The sequence below is a fragment of the Lactuca serriola genome, chromosome 5 (assembly GCF_051521515.1).
Source record: "Lactuca serriola cultivar US96UC23 chromosome 5, Lser_US96UC23_V15, whole genome shotgun sequence".
Classification (NCBI taxonomy): Eukaryota; Viridiplantae; Streptophyta; class Magnoliopsida; order Asterales; family Asteraceae; genus Lactuca; species Lactuca serriola.
The window spans coordinates 164,451,889-164,470,098 of NC_136412.1; the positions used below are offsets into that span (position 1 = coordinate 164,451,889).

At 38.9% G+C, this 18,210-nt stretch overlaps 1 protein-coding gene across 1 annotated transcript; it reads left to right on the forward strand.

The window, feature by feature from the left end:
• Window positions 1-3,177: 3,177 nt before the first annotated feature.
• On the forward strand, window positions 3,178-6,354 carry LOC145049923 (zinc finger BED domain-containing protein RICESLEEPER 2-like). The gene is made up of 6 exons (XM_078998257.1): window positions 3,178-3,239; window positions 4,067-4,572; window positions 4,642-4,810; window positions 4,895-5,439; window positions 5,529-6,161; window positions 6,263-6,354. The coding sequence occupies exons 1-6, from the start codon at window positions 3,178-3,180 to the stop codon at window positions 6,352-6,354; spliced, it is 2,007 nt and encodes a 668-aa protein (XP_078854383.1).
• The last annotated feature ends 11,856 nt before the right edge of the window (window positions 6,355-18,210 follow it).

An 18,210-nucleotide genomic window follows, 5' to 3' on the forward strand; every position in this document is an offset into this window, starting at 1 on the left:
CTTTTGTGAGTTTGGGCAACTCCAGAAGCTTGTAATGCTAGATCTTAGTCCCTTTGGTGTGTTAGAGGCATAAAAATGCTATATTGATCGTTGTTATGGCACCATGCATGGATATAGGTCCTTAAAGTGAGTATTATTGGACAAAATGGGATGTTGGGCTCCCATAAGGCATGCAAAGGCATAAAGTTGCCAACTTTATGGCCTAGGACCCCTTAAATGACCGAGATCTGGAACTTGACGAAGTGACTACATGGATTAAGCACTTAATAGTGGAAAGTGCTTAACAGCTTAGTATGTTGGGTGTCTTAAGATGTACGCCACGTGTAATGCATGAGGATCGACTACGCTAAGCGTATTGATGTTACACTGCACGTACGCACAGTGGGTTGTTAGTCGATTATTAGACTTTTGTGACTTTTGGGACTTAAATAGTTTTGGGCCTTGGCCTGTTTTGGATAGTTGGGTCTAGTTTTTTGTTTTGGTCCTTGTGTGTCATGGATTGGGCTTTTGGGCATGGAGCCTGTTATTATGGATGGGCCGAATATGGTTAGGACCATTATGGGAAAGGCAAATGGGACATATTCTAGGAGTTGGACTTAGGGTTTTGGCCCATCTTTTGAGTATGTGACCTAATTCTAATTAGGGTAATTTGTGTATATTTAGTGTGAGATTGCCGAATCGATAGCCGAGCAGTCAATATTTACCAGCAGACCGAGGTGAGTCTTGTTACTATATCCATGGGTCGAAGGCACCAATGTTGGCCCATTACATGTCATGTGGAATTATAATTTTCTATGTGGTTTCCTGTCTGAAAGACCTTGGGGATAGTCTGTGGAACTTGTATAGAAAACCATGGGGGTATCCCATGGCATGAAAGACCATGGGGGTAGCCCATGATACTTGGATATCAGACCATAAGGGTAGCCCATGGCATTTTAGGGAAAGATACCATGGGGGTAGCCCATCGCAATTGTTTGCATGCTGTGTGGTATTTTAGGGAAACTCATTAAGTTTTTTCTTACAATTTGTATTGTGGTTTCAGGTACTTCTGGTACGAAAGGGAAGGGGCCATCTTGATGGCACAACATTCACTCTCCACTATTTTTCTGCACTTACTGATGTTACTCTGATTGTTTGACATGTTTATTTTGTAATGGATTTTGGAAACAAACTATGGTTGTAATTCTTAATTAAAAATGAAAAATTTTATCCGGTTTTTGGGCTGTTACAAGTTGGTATCAGAGCCTTGGTTTGAGGTATTCGGGCACACTCTCAGGTGTGTCAAAACTCAAACTGAGGAAATGATAATATTTTCAAAAGAAAAAGGTTTTCTTAGGTAAAAAGGAAGGGTGCAATATGTGCGATCAGTCGAGCTCAAGTAAGTGTTTCCCAAAATTAACAATGTTTATGTATTATGATTAGTATGATCGATATGTGAAGTGCATGCTAGAGTAGGGCTAAGGATACTTTCATGGATTATGTGGTAAAATTGCCTGATTTATGTGAGGCCTTATAACCTAGGAAATTTTGATGCCATATATTTCTTGGAATCAATGTTGACTCTGTATTTGCTAAGTGTGTGCTTTCAAATTTATATACGATTAGGATTACATAGCTCTAGAATGATGGATTATGCCTCATTTTATGTTCCTTGTTTGGTTGTGGACTTAGAGTAGAAACTTTATTTGACAGTCGGTGTGATTCTATAAGTGTATAACTTGCATGCATAAGGCAACCTGCGATGTTGATTGAGGTCTCTTGTTATGTGAGGATTGAGAAATCCTAGAAGAGTCTAGGATGTGTATGTGTTTTGCGTTGTATGAGTTATGTTTTGCTTATAGTTGGGTGAAATAAAGGTATCATGTATGATCTTGAGGAAGGTACAGTTAGGTGTGGAAGGTAGTATTGGGCCTCTACTACTGAAAGAACAGGACCTGTACCCGATACAAGGGCAGACCTGGAAACTCTAAGGATTCAGGTGAGCAGGAATCCCTTCAAACTTCTTTATAAATTCTTTATATGTTGTATTTTTAGTTGTGGATGGTGATGACTACACGAGGAGGTTCAGGTTCGGGTTCAGGCTCCGTGCGGAACCGATTGATGAGAGGCTGTGCGAGCTTATCGCAACCGAGGTTACTCGTGGCATCCTTGATGCTACCCAGTTGATTTTCGGTACCGTCAAGGAAAGGATTATGGAGATCATGGAGGAGCGGATCAGATCATTTCCAATCGAGATAGTCGGGGGTCAGATCGATACTCGAACTCCCTCGTTCCAGGAGTTCAAGGCATGCAGAGTGCTTGAGTTCTTTGGGGCTAAGGACCCCATCGCTAGCTGCTGTTAGATCGCTGACATGGATAATGCTCAACGCACGAGCTTTTTCCCCAAGGCGGAAAACATGGGATTCACGTCCTGCTTGTTGAGGGACCGAGCGCGGGACGAGTGGGAGGAGGTTACCTAAGCGGTTGGTATGGCGGCTGTTACAGTGATGACTTGGGAGGACTTTGTTTAGAGGCTCTATCAGGAGTTTTCACCATCTATTGAGGTCTAACAACTGGTGAGGGAGTTCCAGGACCTTCACTAGACTACAGACACTATGGTGGAGATCACCGCCAAATTCAGGGAGAGCGCATTGTTATTTCCGCAGTAAGTTGCAGATGAGGAGACAAGGAAGTAGAGATGCAAATTTTACCCGTCGATTCGGGTACCCGTGGGTATCCGACCCGTTAGGGTCGGGTTTTATCCGATTTAGCGGGTAATGGGGCGGGGATGGATGCAGATTTTTATACCCGAGCCGGGGACGGGTCGGAGACGGATATGGCACTATCCGACCCGTTTAAGACCCGATTATATATATATATATATATATATATATATATATATATATATATATATATATATATATATATTATAATTAGTGTTACACAACCAAGAGTCAAGAGTCCTTGCCTTTGACGAGACGACGCTTTGGAATCCAATTCGACTCCTCGTTTCTTCAAGCCATTAACTGATCTAATTCTCTCTCTAATTACTTCTCCAATATCCTAGAATCAAGATATTAATATTTCATTATAAAAGATGCAGAGCCACACCCCAAAAACGACCACAATTCTTCTTCAGTTAAGCCCTCTGTCTTTGATTCTCAGTCCTTCACAATATCACGAGTCACGAGTCACGACATGGAATTGGAGGAGAACAATGTACAAGAAGTTCCAGCTTCATCCCAAAATCCTAAGCCCAAGTAATTTTTCGATTTTATTTTTGCATTCGATTCCTAATCCTGCTAATTTGTAATAATCGAATTCTACAATAGATTAGATGAAACTGATTTTGATATAATCGACATTTGAATTTGGTATAACCGATTAAACTGAGGAACTTGTATAATCGATTAAACTAATTAATTTGTATAATCGATTTCCATATTATCGATTTCTTTATTGAGTGATCGATTAAACTGATTAATTTCTAAAACTCGTATCATTATTTCACTATTACCGGTGCTTCACTTAACGATGATTTTGTATAATCGAACATGTGTAATCGATTAAACTGATGCATTTGATTGATATAATCGATTTCTTAATTCTTAGTCACTCAATTTCTTGCAGTCTATTTTGATATAATTGATTTCATCTCTTGAACTTGATTGCAACCATATGCTTATCTAGAAAGTAGAAAGTAGAAGTGTAGAACTGATTTCTGTAACTCGATTTTGATATTATCTCTATCTGTTTTGGTTGTAATCTCAGTGAACTGCATAAAGTAACTGATTGCATATACATTGTTTTTTCTGCATATATAATCTTTTTTTCATCTTTTTTGATGCATATATGTAAACATTTTTGCATTTTTTACTGAATATATGTAGTCATTTTCTGTATTCTCAGTGAATCTGATTTCTAGCAAACTACATCCTTTTTGCTGCATATATGTAATCTTTTTTGCTTATATTTTACTGCATATGTGTAATTGTTTTTTTTGTTTCTAAGTGATAACTGCATCTTTTTTTTGTTGCATTTGATTTCTCGCAATCTAATTTCAACCTCATTTTTTGCTTTGTTCTAGTGACACTCAAGATCAACAACGCGCACAACCAAATGTTGAGGCTGCAGGAACAACAGATGGGCAGGTTGTTGGAGCAACAAATGGACAGGGTGCTGCAGCAACAGATAAGCAAGTTGCTGAAGCAACAGATGCCGAGGCTGCTAGAACAAGAGATGAAAGTGGTGCTGAAAATACAAACAAAAGATTGACATCTGAAGTTTGGAGACATTTCAAAAAGCAAAGGATCGATGGTGTTGATAAGGCTGTATGCAACTACTGTAAGAAAAAATTAAGTGGAGTAAGCAAGAATGGAACAACACACTTGCATGAACATTACAAAAAATGCATGTCAAAAAACAATCAAGACATAAGACAATCAATCTTGAATCCACGCCAAGAAAAAAAAAGATGGAACTGTTTCACTTCTGCACACACTTTTGATCAGATTGTTTCAAGGGAAGAACTTGCAAAAATGATCATTCTTCATGAGTATCCACTTAACATGGTGCAACATGTTGGGTTTAGAAGTTTTGTTAACTCTGTTAACCCATTATTTAAACCTGTTTGTTGAACTACCATTACAAGTGATATAAAAGGCATTTTTGAAAGAGAAAAGACGAAACTGAAAAAGCTTTTAAACTCTAACCAAGGTAGAGTTGCAGTGACAACTGATATGTGGACAACCTCTAACCAAAAAAGAGGTTATATGGTTGTCACTGCACATTATATTGATGAATCATGGAATTTGTGCAATAAAATTTTAAGGTATTCAATTACTTTTTTTTCTTTTATATTTATTTTTATCTTGATTAACTGTGTACTAATTAGTTTTTAATTTATAAATTGTAGGTTTATGTATGTTCCAGCCCCTTATAATGCTAAAACACTAGCTAAAGAACTAATGGGGTGTTTGGTTTCATGGTCCATTGACTGCAAGTTATCTACCTTGACTTTAGATAACTGCAGTGTTAATTTTTCTATGATGGACAAAATGAAAGAAAAGTTAAGACATGACAAACTTCTTTTGAAAGGGGAATTACTTCACATGAAATGTTGTGCGCACATATTGAACTTAATTGTTCAACAAGGATTAGGTGCAATTCAAAGTGAAGTAGAGTCTATTCGTGAGAGTGTTGTTTATTGGACCGCAACTCCAAAAAGAGTGGAAAATTTTGAGGATGCGAAGGATGGATTGTCTCTTTCAAGTAAGAGAAAGTTAGTTTTAGATTGTAAAACTAGATGGAATTCCACTTATCTAATGCTTGCGAGTGCGATTCCATATAAAGAAGTTTTCAATCGCCTTGTACACAAAGATAAAAGCTACAAGCAAGCACCTAGTGATCAAGATTGGCATTTAGCACAAGTGATGTGTGAGAAGCTCAAACTCTTTTATAGTGTGACTGAAATGTTTTCAGGGGTCAAATATCCCACCGCTAATCTTTTTTTTTTCCAAAGATTTGTGAGATCTGAATGTTGCTTCAAGAGTGTCTTATATCACCTTATGTGGAGATCAAGTTGATGGTTGCTAATATGATTGAGAAGTTTGACCAATATTGGTCTCTCATTCATGGAGTATTAGCAATAGCCACTATTTTGGACCCACGATTCAAGATGAAGTTGATTGAGTATTATTTTCCCAAAATTTGTGGTGATGTGTCCCCACAAGAAGTTGAGAGAATTAGGAAGTTAACTTACGAATTGGTAAGAGAATACAAGCCATATGATGCGAAAGAAACCCAATCTTCTTTGAATAATTCTGAATTTGGCTCGAATATTGATGATTGTGGAGATCCTTTGGCTGGTTTTGATTTATTCGTGAGTACCACATCAACAATTGATACTTACAAATCTGAGTTAGATTATTATTTAGAGGAGAATGTTTTGCCAAGGACCGGGGATTTTGATATTTTAGCATGGTGGAAGGCTAATGGTCTAAAATATCCAACCTTGCAACGAGTTGTTAGAGATGTTTTGGCTATACCGGTGTCTACAGTTTCTTCCGAATCAGCCTTTAGTACCGGTGGAAGACATGTCACTCCACATCGTAATAGACTTCATCCGGATACATTGGAAGCGTTGATTTGTGTACAAGATTGGTTATGGGATGAAAAATTAGGTATGATTTTCTATATTCTAATCCTTTTATATTTTACTTTAAATTTATTTAACATAAAATATTTTGTAATAATACTTATATTTGTTTATTTTTATTGCTAGGTGCACATTCTAATAAAGAAAAACATCTTGCAGAGTTTGAAGTTATAAAAGATGATGAAGCCGGTCCAAGCTTTGTGGATTTTGATATTTAGTTCATGAAAAATTGTTGTTTTTTATTTTAGTTATTTAACAAACATGAGGATGTCCCTTATCTTATTTTTATTACTATTTCGTGTTTGAGAATGAAGTATGAATTGTTGAATGTTTTAGTTATCAATTATTATTTAGTCTTTTTTATATCAAAGATTGGCCTAAACGGATATCCATCGGGTTCCCCTTATCCGACGGCTTTTTTTTACCCGTATCCATCGGGGATTTTACGGGTCGGGGGCGGGGATGGGTGTTAGGATCGGAATTCGGGTGCGGGGACAGGTATCACAGTATCCGACAATATCCGCCCCCGTTTGCATCACTACAAGGAAGACAAGATATCATTCCATGCTAAGGGATCATATTAAGGAGTTTGTGAGTTTCTTTTGGTGCAAGACCCTGAATGATACGATTGAGAAGGCTCGTGAGCAGGAAATCGAGTTGGAGCTCCAGGCGAAGCGGAAGCCGGAGCAGGTGCAGACAGCAGTAGGATAGGCCAAGAAGTCCAAGACCTCTGATACTTCTACCAAAGGCCAGCATGGTCAGGCCGTGTGCTAAGTATGGCAAGCCACATAGTGGGGCTTCTCAGGTAGCAGGCTCGGTATGTTACAATTGAGTTCGTTCAGGCCACATTAGCAGGGAGTGCCCTAAGAAGGGCTGGATTTGTTTTCAATGCAACCAGACTGGCCATAAAAAAAGCCGATTGTCTGAGGTTATCTGGGGGAGTAGTGGTGGTACTCGTGCCAGCCACCTTAAGGATTATCGATGACCGCCAAGGCAAGGCTGAGACTCATGCGGTAAAGAGCAAAGCATTTCAGTTGACTCGCGATGAGGCCCAAGGAATGTCGGATGTAGTTACCAGTATGTGACTTAAATCTATCTTTTATTTATCTCTTATTATGCTTATATTTGTTATGATCTTGTATAGGGACCTTTTTGGTTGATGGGTTGTCGGCTCATGTTTTATTCGATTTAGGGGCTATCCGATCCTTTGTATCTCTTGCACTCAGCAAGAAGTTTCGAGATGCTTTAGGGACTTTGGACTCCCCTCTGGAGGTGGAGATCGTGAATGATCGTACTGTGAGCGTTGCATGGGGATTATGAGGATGTGATTTGAACATTTTCCGTGAGAGGTTTCCTATCAATTTGGTGTTGATCCTTTTGAGAGGATTGAAGGTGATCATCGGGGTGGATTAGTTGAGGCCCAATGGGGTCATGATTAATTGTGAGCGGCGATTGATGAGAGTCCGAACCCTAAGTAGGGGAGAACTAGTCATTACTAGTGAGAGAGTTTCGTATGGGCCAGCTCTCTGTTTAGCTACGAGGGATAGGAGGCTTCTTTAGCAAGGTTGCTTTCGGTTTTTGGCATAGTTTCAGATACACGGGTTGAGGCCACGTCAGAATTGAGTTGGGTACCCATTGTGTGATATTTTCCCAATGTTTTTCCCGAGGAGTTGTCGGGAGTGCCTCCCGAGTGGCAGGTTGAGTTTCGAATTTATTTGATATCTGGTTTGGCTCTGATAGCCAAGGCGCCATATCATCTAGCACCGCCTAAGATGCAGGAGTTGTCTATGCAGCTGTAGGAGCTGCTAGACAAGGGTTTTATCTGCCCAAGCAGTTCCCCGTGGGGAGCACCGATGCTAGTCATGAAAAAAGAAGGACGGTGCACACAGGATGTGTATCGATTATAGAGAACAAAACAAGCTAAAGGTGAAGAACTATTACCCACTTTTGAGGATCGACGACTTATTTGATCAGATTCAGAGTGCATCTTGGTTCTCCAAGATTGATCTTTGGTCGGGATACCATCAAATGAGCATCATGGATGAGGATGTATGGAAGACGGCCTTCAGAACTTGTTATGGTCAATACGAGTTCGTGGTGACGCCTTTCGGGCTCGCCAATGCACCAACATCGTTCTTTGATCTCATGAATCGGGTTTGTAGGCTGATGTTGTATCGGTCTGTGATTGTTTTCATTGATGATATTCTGGTCTACTCTAAGACCAAGGAACAACATGAGCAACATTTGCAAGAGGTGTTGGAGACCTTGAGGAGGAAGAGGCTTTATGCCAAGTTCTCCAAATGTGAGTTTTGGTTGCGTGAGGTGCAGTTTTTAGGGCACATCATCAACCAGGGTGGTATCTTGGTGTACCCGACCAAGATCAAAGGCTGTGATACATTGGGAAGTTCCGAAAAACGCATCTGAGATTCAAAGTTTCTTGGGTCTTGCGAGGTATTATCGGAGATTTATTCATGACTTCTCCAAGATTGAACTGCCTCTGACATGCCTATCCAAGAAGAATGTGACCTTTCGGTGGGGTCCGAATCAACAGTTGGATGATTTCGTGGTGTATTACGGTGCTTCTATTTCGGGATTGGGAGTTGTCCTTATGCAAAGAGGGCATGTGATCGCTTACGCCTCAAGGCAGATGAAGCCTCATGAGGCGAATTACCCCACACATGATTTGGAATTGGGTCCGGTGGTGTTTTCCCTTAAAATCTGGAGGCACTACTTGTACGGGGTCTGATGCACTATCTACACCGATCATAAGATTTTGAAGTAGTTGATGGATCAGCCAAACTTGAATATGTGGCAGCAGAGGTGGTTAGATGTGGTAAAAGACTATGACTCTGAAATTTTGTATCACCCCGAGAAGGTCAATGTGGTGGCCGATGCTTTGAGTTGTAAGGCGGTGTGCTCATCGATCCGAGATATTTGTTTGAGGATGACTGTTACTTCACCCTTGATGGATTTGATCAAGGAGGCTCCGGTAGAATGATCAAAAAAGGAAAATTGGAAGACTGAGCAGATTAGAGGGAAGATTTTGTTATTTGTTAGAGAAATTCGGGGGTTATTGACCTAATGTGGTAGGGTCTGGGTTCCGACATCATGAGGGGTGAGGCAGACGACTTTGGAGGAGTCACATAAATCAAAGTTTTCTATCTATCTAGGGGCCACGAAGATGTACCGAGATTTTGTAACATCGAATTCAAGTAATTCCTTTTTCTAAGTTTTTGAAAATTAAGTTGGCAAGAAGACCCTCCTCGTACGCTGGGCGTACGTGTATGTTCGCTTAGTGTACTGAAGCATGCATGATTGGGCAGCTGAGCCTCGTACACGAGGCGTACGCAGATGTACGCAGGGCGTACACAGCCTGTGTCTAAAACCCTAATCTTCGGAATCGTCGCCTATTTAAACCCATTTATGGCCTTTGGACCCTCACCTTTCTCAGCCTCCTTACCTTTAAAGGTCCCCAAAAACCCTGAACAGCCATTAGAGGTGATTTTGAGCTTGAAGTAACAAAAAGGAGCCATTTTTGGTGTGTTTGCAAGAAGAAGAACTTGTGGTGCAAGTCTTGGACGTGGTGGAGCTTGTAGATCCAATATACACATCATCTTAGGGAGCTTCAGGAGTAATTGTGAGATTGTCGGAGTGGTAGCCGAACAATTATTATTTATCAGCAGATCGAGGTGAGTCTCTTCCCGGTATTACGGGTCGAAGGCACCAAGGCCGACCCATTATCTAGTTATGTAGTATGTCAGTTGTATGATACATGTTGTGATCGGGTTGAAACAAACCCCAAGGGTGGGCCCAATATGGCATGAAGGATTAAAATATACCCCAGGGCAGGGCCCACAATGATATGTTTGGGTTAAAATATACCCCAGGGCAGGGCCCATACTTGCTTTTTGGGTTGGAATGAACCTCGAGATTGGGCCCATCTGTATGATTGGTATGTGTTATTTTAGGAAAACTCACTAAGGGTTAGCTTACAGTTTGTATTGTGATTTCACGTACTTCCGGTTCTAAAGGGAAGGGCCCGAATTGATGGCGCAACTTTCACTCTCCACCATTTTCCACATTCACTGTTATTGTCACTCTGATGATTTTATATGATGATTATTAAGCAATGGATTCTGAAATCAAACTTATGGTTGTAAACTTTAATTAAAAAAGAAAAATTTTCTCTTAGTTTTTGGGTTGTTACAAGCTGGTATCAGAGCCTTGGTTTGAGGGATTCGGGCACACCCTCAAGTGTGTCAGAACTCAAACTGAGGAAATGGTAACCTTTTCAAAAGAACAAGAATCAAGGGTTTTTTTTTTCTGAAAATGGTTTTCTTAAGTAAAAAGGGAGAGTGCACTGCATACGATTGGCCAAGCTCAAGTAAGTCTTTCCCAAATTAAACCATGCTTATGAATTTCAACTAATATGTTAATATGTGAAGTGCATGCTAGAGTAGGGCCAAGCATACCTTTCAGGAATTATGTGATAAAATTGCCTGATTTGTGTGATTCCTTGTAGCTTAGGAAAATTTGATGTTATATATTTCTTGGAATCATTGACTCTGTATTTGCTAAGTGCATGCTTTCAAAGTTATATGTTCTTGGGATTGCATAGCCCTTGAATGATGGATTCTTCCTCATTTCCTATTCCTTGTTTGGTGTGGAGGTAGGGAAGAAACTTTATTTGACAATCTATGTGATTCTATTGATGTATAACTTGCATGCATAAGGCAACCTGGTGTGTTGACTGAGGTTCTAGTTCTGTGAGGATTGAGAAATCCTAGAAGAGTCTAGGATATGCGTATGTGTTGTGTTATTTGGGTCATGTTCTGAGTGTGGTTGGCTGAATTAGAGGTATCAAGTATGACCTTGGGGAAGGTACAGGTAGGTGTGGAAGGTAGTATTGGGCTCATACTACTGAAAGCACAAGACCTATACCCGAGACAAGGGCAGACTTGGAAACTCTAAGGAGTCTAATGAGAAGTAATTCCTTTAAACTTCCTTAGCAATTTCTTTCTATGTTGTATTTTCAGTTTGAGGATGGTGATTGCTACACAAGGAGGTTCAATTTCAGGATCAAGCTCCAAGATCGGGTTCAGGTTTCGGTGCAGAGCCGATTAATGAGAGGCTGCATGAGCTTATCGCAGTCGAGGTTACTCGCGGCATCCTTGACGCTACCCCGGTGATTTTTGATATCGTCAAGGAGATGATCATGGAGATTATAGAGGAGTGGCTCAGGTCTTTTTGAACCGAGAACACTGCGGGTCAGATTGGGACTAGAACTTTCTCTTTCCGGGAGTTCAAGGCGTGCGAATATAGCATCCCCAAAAGGAGGTATAACTTCTCAAACCTTAACCTTTTTATATATGTCTAGATTAGTCCTTATATTGAAAAAGGTGGCATTCGAGTACGCGGGGTGTACACATGAGTACGCACAACGTACTCATGCACTTAGCATTGTTGTAGAGGCCACCTAGTATGTTGGGCGTACCAAAGTATGTTGGGCATACTGGGCGCACAAATGCGAGTCCTCTATCCTTCAAAAATTTTTAAAGATGACATTAATTTTATGACACGCAAAAAATATGTATCGTTAATCCGTGTGTGTCATTTTTTGTGTGTCATTAAAGTTTTGTTTTCTTGTAGTGGTCATAGTCTAGAGTTGCTTTAGGAAGCACCCTTTGCTGTTTAATTTAGAAGTTATAGTGGAAATTGTAGTTATAGACTTATACAAGTAGGAGATTGCTGGATTAGGTGTCTGAGCCGATAACTAAATTGGTGTATACTTAAATTGTTGGCAAAGTCCTTTTGGGTTGCCCTCAAACCTAGTAATTGAACATTATCATTTTTGGAGAGAGAGATTGATTTATTGCTTTATTATATGATTAATAAATAGCAATAAATGCTTTATTAATATATTATGAGAATACTATATTAATTAGAAATAGAATTATTTAATTAAGATTTAGTCAAAAATTAATTAGAATTAATTGTGGGATTATTGGATTAATTAAAAATGTAAGGACCTAAGCTGTAATTGTTCAATAGTTGAACAAAATGATTTTTAGAACCTTCCACAAGTGGTGAACAGTTTTGAGATATATTCTAGGAGTTCTAGAATATTCCTTGATGATAATTAGGAGATTGTATAATTAGCTAATTTGAAATAACAATATTAATAGGTTCTTTACCCTTCATATTTTCGGCCACTCCCCCCTCTCAAGAGAATAGCCAAAAATCATCCTCTCTCTCCTCTCTCTCTTCAAGTTTCCTTCGTTGCTAGGGTTTGAGTGTGAATCATCAGAGGCACGAGATTTCTGGTGCTTGCTTCAAAGAGCTTTTGAAGAAGGATTTCACTAGTTATTTACAAGAATAATCAAAAGCTATGTAAACCCTGACCCTCTTATGAAGTTTGATAAAACTAGGGTTTCTTTAGGGTTCTTTGATGTTTATAGATTATAACATTCAATAGTGAAAACATAGATCCAATTAGGTTGCATGTAAACTTAAGAGTTAAGTTATTTCCACCACATGATTTTTTTAACCTATAAAACATATCACCCAACATACAAATGGGTCTAGCCCAGCATGTAATTAAAAGGGACCAACCCATCATATATAAATGCAAGAGTCACAAAGACAACTAGCAAAATCCAGTAGACATGCATTGATGCCTTTGAAGCCGAAATGTTGATGCTAGGACTCCTCACACAAATGAAATTCATAATAAAACCCTAATCAAAATTTGGATGCTAAACCACATCAGGTCTTGGTTCATAGTTGTCTTACTTGGGTAAAAGACCATTTTACCCTTCCATGGCTAGAATCCACCCTATTTAACCTAAAACCTATTTTTCCAAGGATCAACTTCTAGGGCTATGCCATGCGTACGATGCTCTACACCTCGCGTAGAGCCTTCTGATGGAAAAAATGGCAAAATCAGGCCACGCCCTGCATAGCGAAAATCACGCCCTGCGTACTACCCTATTATGCCAAATTCCTTATAAGCTCTTAATACTTAAACACTAAACATCCAATTCCTAGATTCAGTCTTTGTATGGTCCCAAATTCTAGGATCTAAATCAGTGATAAAATGATATTGCAATTAATTCAGAGTGTAGAAGGAGTAGAAGAATAATTAAACCAAGCATGCACACATTTATATCACACAAACGTCAAATACACCTTGGAAAACACACACATACGTCACTGACAGACTGATACAGATACCCACTATTTATATCACCCCAACAACACATGAGTGTATAACCACACACGCGTGTGCGGCCGCACACAGGGTGTATGGCCGCACACAGCCATACAAAAGATACAACCACCACCACTAACACCAAGACCCAAACAAGACCTTTACAAAATAGATGCCTAGCCCAAACCACTATTTTATGACCTATCAATCCACCCCTTGGTTTATAGCTTTCTTTTCTAACTGACCCAAAAAACTCCCCCTAAAAAGGTAGATAACTTTTCTTGTTAATCTTCATTGGGAGCTTGACTTCAGCATTAATCTTCGATTTCTTCACAACATCAAGATGAACATATGAATCTTCAATAAATGACTTCATCTTAAGCAGTTGGGCTTTTCTTCAGAATTTGACATTGAACGCACATTGGGTGAGGAAGTTTCTTGAAAAGATTCTTGAAAGATGGCGCTTTTAGCTTGAGAATCTTCAGAGAGAACAATAAAGAGAACTAATCTTCTGGATCACTTCAGCAGGTTCATAGATAGCAGCAAATTGATTGAGGAGGCTTCAATGCAATCTATCACATAATCTTCAAGTACAGCTTGACCTTGCTTCTGGGGTTGAAGGATTGAATGTTGGAAGAATAATCTTCATTTCTTACTCCTTTGAATGAGAATTCTTCGATGCTAACGGATGAAGCCTTGGCTCAGAAAATCTCGATACAGTCTCCATGAGTCTCGTCTACATCTGAATTCACTTTTCAAGACAAAACAAAACTAAAAGAAAACTTAGCACAAAATATTTTTGGATTTTTAATATTTTTTGAAAAAAAACAGAAACAAAAATATTTTTGTATTTTATGATTTTTCTAAACAAGAAATAAAATAGAAATAACACTATTTTTGGATTTTTAATTTTTCTGATTTTTTTTTTTAAATTTTGAAAATTTTAATTCTCCCCCTAAAATTTGTACATAGAGGAAAACTATGAACAAATTTAACAAAAACAAAAATATTTGGGATCAAAGTTGTGAGACAGTCTTAACTTTGTTTATCAGAACCTTCACCTTCATGAATAGATTTGTTCATTTGTCGGTATTGTGGTCCACTTAAACACAAAGGATATCGACAAACTTTTATAAATAAACCATTTAGCTGACGACGACCATAGGTATTGTTGTCCACTTAAATTAAGTAGAAAGATCTACAGACAACCTCTAAATGGTTCAATTTTAGTTGCACTAGAAGGTGTTCCCCACTTCCCAATATACCCTGGTTATCAAGAACTTCCAAAGGACTCCTTACTTTAGGTGAATAGATAATTATTAAAGAGGAAGTCAGATTTAGAAATAGGTGCATATGTCGTGTCCCAGGTCGTATCTCTTTCAATCACGCAGAGGGGACAACATATGGCTAACTAGGATAGAGGGATTGAGAGGTATAATGTCGCATATGTTGTGTTCCAGGTCGGATCATTTCAATCACGCAGAGGAGACAACATATGACTAACAGATAGAAAGAATTTCATAGATAAGGAGGTGCGTTGAAATAGAGTTGCATAAGTTGCATTCCATGTCGGATCACTTCCAATCACGCAGAGGAAGCAACATATGCCTGACAGATAGAAAGCAAGAAAATAATTTCCTACAGACCTACATTATCAGAACCCCCCAGTCGCCCTATCAGAACCAGAATTAAGTACATAAGTCCGTACATCAAAGAAAAATTGAACCATTGTTCTAGATACGTATTAATTTACTGTATCCCGTAGGTTCCCATGTTTATCTCACTGCTCAATCTACACGAGCGTCGTATGGCCAGTCCAAGCAATCCTATCTAAATCCACACTGTCAAATCCTTCGTGCCTACCAGCACATTGAACACAGAGTCTAGACAATTCAGATTCAGTCCCTTACACATGTTTTAGACTGCCTGTTATCACTTTATCTTTATATCACTTCCCATAATACCTACTAACAAAAAACTATAAGAAATTAAAGTTTGTCTTCAAAATAAATCAGTGTAAGTTAAATTCAGGAGTATCGAGAAGAAAAATCAAACCGTATGTCACCGACTGAATTTGCATCCAAAAGGTCTGAGAACAGCACGCATAATCTCAGAACATATCCGAAAATTCTTCATGTCATTAAGCACTAACCCCATGTGTGATCCCTTATTTTCTTCCTTTCCCAAAAAGGACACATATTCTCAAACAAAGTTCAGAATGTTGTACAGTTGAGAGATGCATCCTATCATGTGCCTGGAACAACCACTATCATCAAACCGAAGTCTGATGATATGCCTCCATAGTTGTTCCGACACAGAGCGGGATCAATTGGTCTTTGGAACCCAATCCATTTTGAATTTGGTTTAACTTTTGACATCCTTGCAAGGTACTCTCTCCCATGACATATCCTGCTTATCACAACAGAAGATGTAGAATTATTAGAATCATTAGAAAATTTGGGAGATTAAACCTCTAGTACCCATCTGTGGTTGGGTTTAACTCATTTCCTTTTCGAGCGGATGGGTGCCTCGGCACTTGATTTTGAACTTGAGGTCTGCTTCCTAAATGACTTTGACCTAACCGATCTTGGCTTCACTGGAACACTCTCTTCAACTACTTGCTTGGATTGACTTAAAGATTGATCTGCATGAGAAGTAGAAACATTAGTATTTTCAACCTAAACACCTCCTAACACAAAACCATATTTAAGAAATGGCTCTCTGTCCGTCTCTTCTTTAGTCAATGGTTTGAACTGATAATTATTATTAAAAGGAGGAGGTACTTTATCATATCCTAAACCCTTTTGTTGATTTTCTTTGAATTGCAAATTATGTTCTATCATGGACACAACTACTTCACTTGACACATCATATTTTCTAAAATTAAAATCTGCATTTTCAAATTTGTTTTTCAATGTGTCAAGCTCGGCAGTCACAGAAGCAAGTTGTTCAGTCACATATCTATAATTCGCACTCTTATTGCTATACTCTTCCTGAAGTTTTCTAAAGTCTTTGGTTTTTGCTTCTAATTCAGCCTTCAGGGGTTTCTGTCCTTTCCTAAGTTGATATCTTTCATATTTTAGGTCGTCGAATCCCTTTTTAGCAAATCATTATGTTCATGAAGAAACTTAATCGTAGTTTCACAAGATGGAGTACATGAAACTTCATTAACCGAGACACTTGAAGAACTCATTGTTTACCAAAAATGCCCTTTGACTAAAAACTCAAAAGTCAACCTTAAAAGTCAAATTTAAAAAGTCAAACTTAAAAGTCAAACCGAAAAGCTAAATTTGAAAATTTGAAAGTTAAACAAAAAAATCAAAGTTTAAAGTCAAAGGTCAAACTTGAAAAGTCAAAGTTAAAATTTGAGGTCAAAGGTCAATTTAGAAATTTAAAAATTAAAAGCTAAATTTTTTGGAAGAAAATAGAATTTAAAAATAAAAGAAATTTGAATATTGGGCTACAAGTGTCAAATTTGCGAAATTTGGAACGACACAGGGACGCCTTATGAGTTTAATTCGGAAGGAGTGGAACAAAGGACTTGCTAGTCCAACTGGTAAGACGCGTGTTTAATATATCAGGGGACCCGGGTTCGATCCCCGGCACCCTCAATTTCGATTCCCCTTTTTTTTAATGATCGCTGCTGCGAGGACTTCTGCTGCTGAACGAAGTGTGATGCGAAGCAGGGACGAGGCGCGTGTGCGAAGATGTCCGGACACATACTGGAGCTGTTGGGCCGTAAACTCTGAAACCGGACTCCCGTGTACGGCCGTGCACCGAAGACCACACTCCGAACCGTACACTCCGAGCCGTACACCGAGAAGCGTAAATGCGTGCCGGGCCATACACCTTCCACTGGCCGCACACCTTCAATAGAAGAAAAAACGACGTTTTTCACGCTTTTTTTTCTCCAAAAATCGATGAAAAATCGTTTTTAGGAAAAATGCGAAGAACAAACCCCCCTTATTTTGCCAAGATCTATCCAAAAACACAGAAATCCTTCAAAAATGAGATCAAATAAGCTTCAGATCTTACAAAATTGATTGATACAATCCTTGCTCTGATACCAATTGTAAGGTCCCAAATTCTAGGATCTAAATCAGTGATCAAATGATATTGCAAGCGTTTCAGAGTGTAGAAGGAGTAGAAGAATAATTAAACCAAGCATGCACACATTTATATCACATAAACGTCAAATACACCTTGGAAAACACACATATAAGTCACTGACAGACTGACACAGACACCTACTATTTATATCACCCCAGCAGCACACGAGTGTACATCCACACACGCATGTGTGGCCGCACACACATGTCCGTCCGCACACAGCCATACAAAAGATACAACCACCACCACTAACCCCAAGACCCAAACAAGACCTTTACAAGTGATAAAGTCTTGTACTTTATGCCTTTCTAGGCCTAATAGAGCTCAGTACCAAGTCCCAGGTTCATAAGACACTCCAAAGCTCTAGAACTCATGCATGAAAGGATGAGAGCAACCTAGCTCCCATTTTTATCACTGTACAACCTCAAAAATGATAGAAATGCCACGCATGAGGTCTGGAGTAGCTCATACTCACTAGGACCAAGTTCAACAAACAAAATCTCATAAAAAACTATAACTAACTAGATCTATCAAAGGAATCATCAAGGTTCAAGCTTTATATCTCCTGGAGAATGTTGAAGAAGATCAAATGTAACACCTCCAGATTCGGGCTAGTCAATTTGACTATTATAAGCATTAAAATTGTATTTTTGATCGAATATTGTTTAGGATAAATAATCTCAACCATAGTTATAGTATATGTGACGAGGATTCCATATATATAAAGAAAGCTAAAATCCGACTTTGTATGAAG

Bases quoted from the DNA above. Each gene is read 5' to 3' on its own strand.
- LOC145049923 (XM_078998257.1), top strand. From the start codon at position 3,178: ATGGAATTGGAGGAGAACAATGTACAAGAAGTTCCAGCTTCATCCCAA. The intron at 4,573-4,641 runs GTTTTGTTAACT...GTGATATAAAAG, and splicing joins GCAACATGTTGGGTTTAGAA to GCATTTTTGAAAGAGAAAAG. The intron at 6,162-6,262 runs GTATGATTTTCT...TTTTATTGCTAG, and splicing joins GTTATGGGATGAAAAATTAG to GTGCACATTCTAATAAAGAA.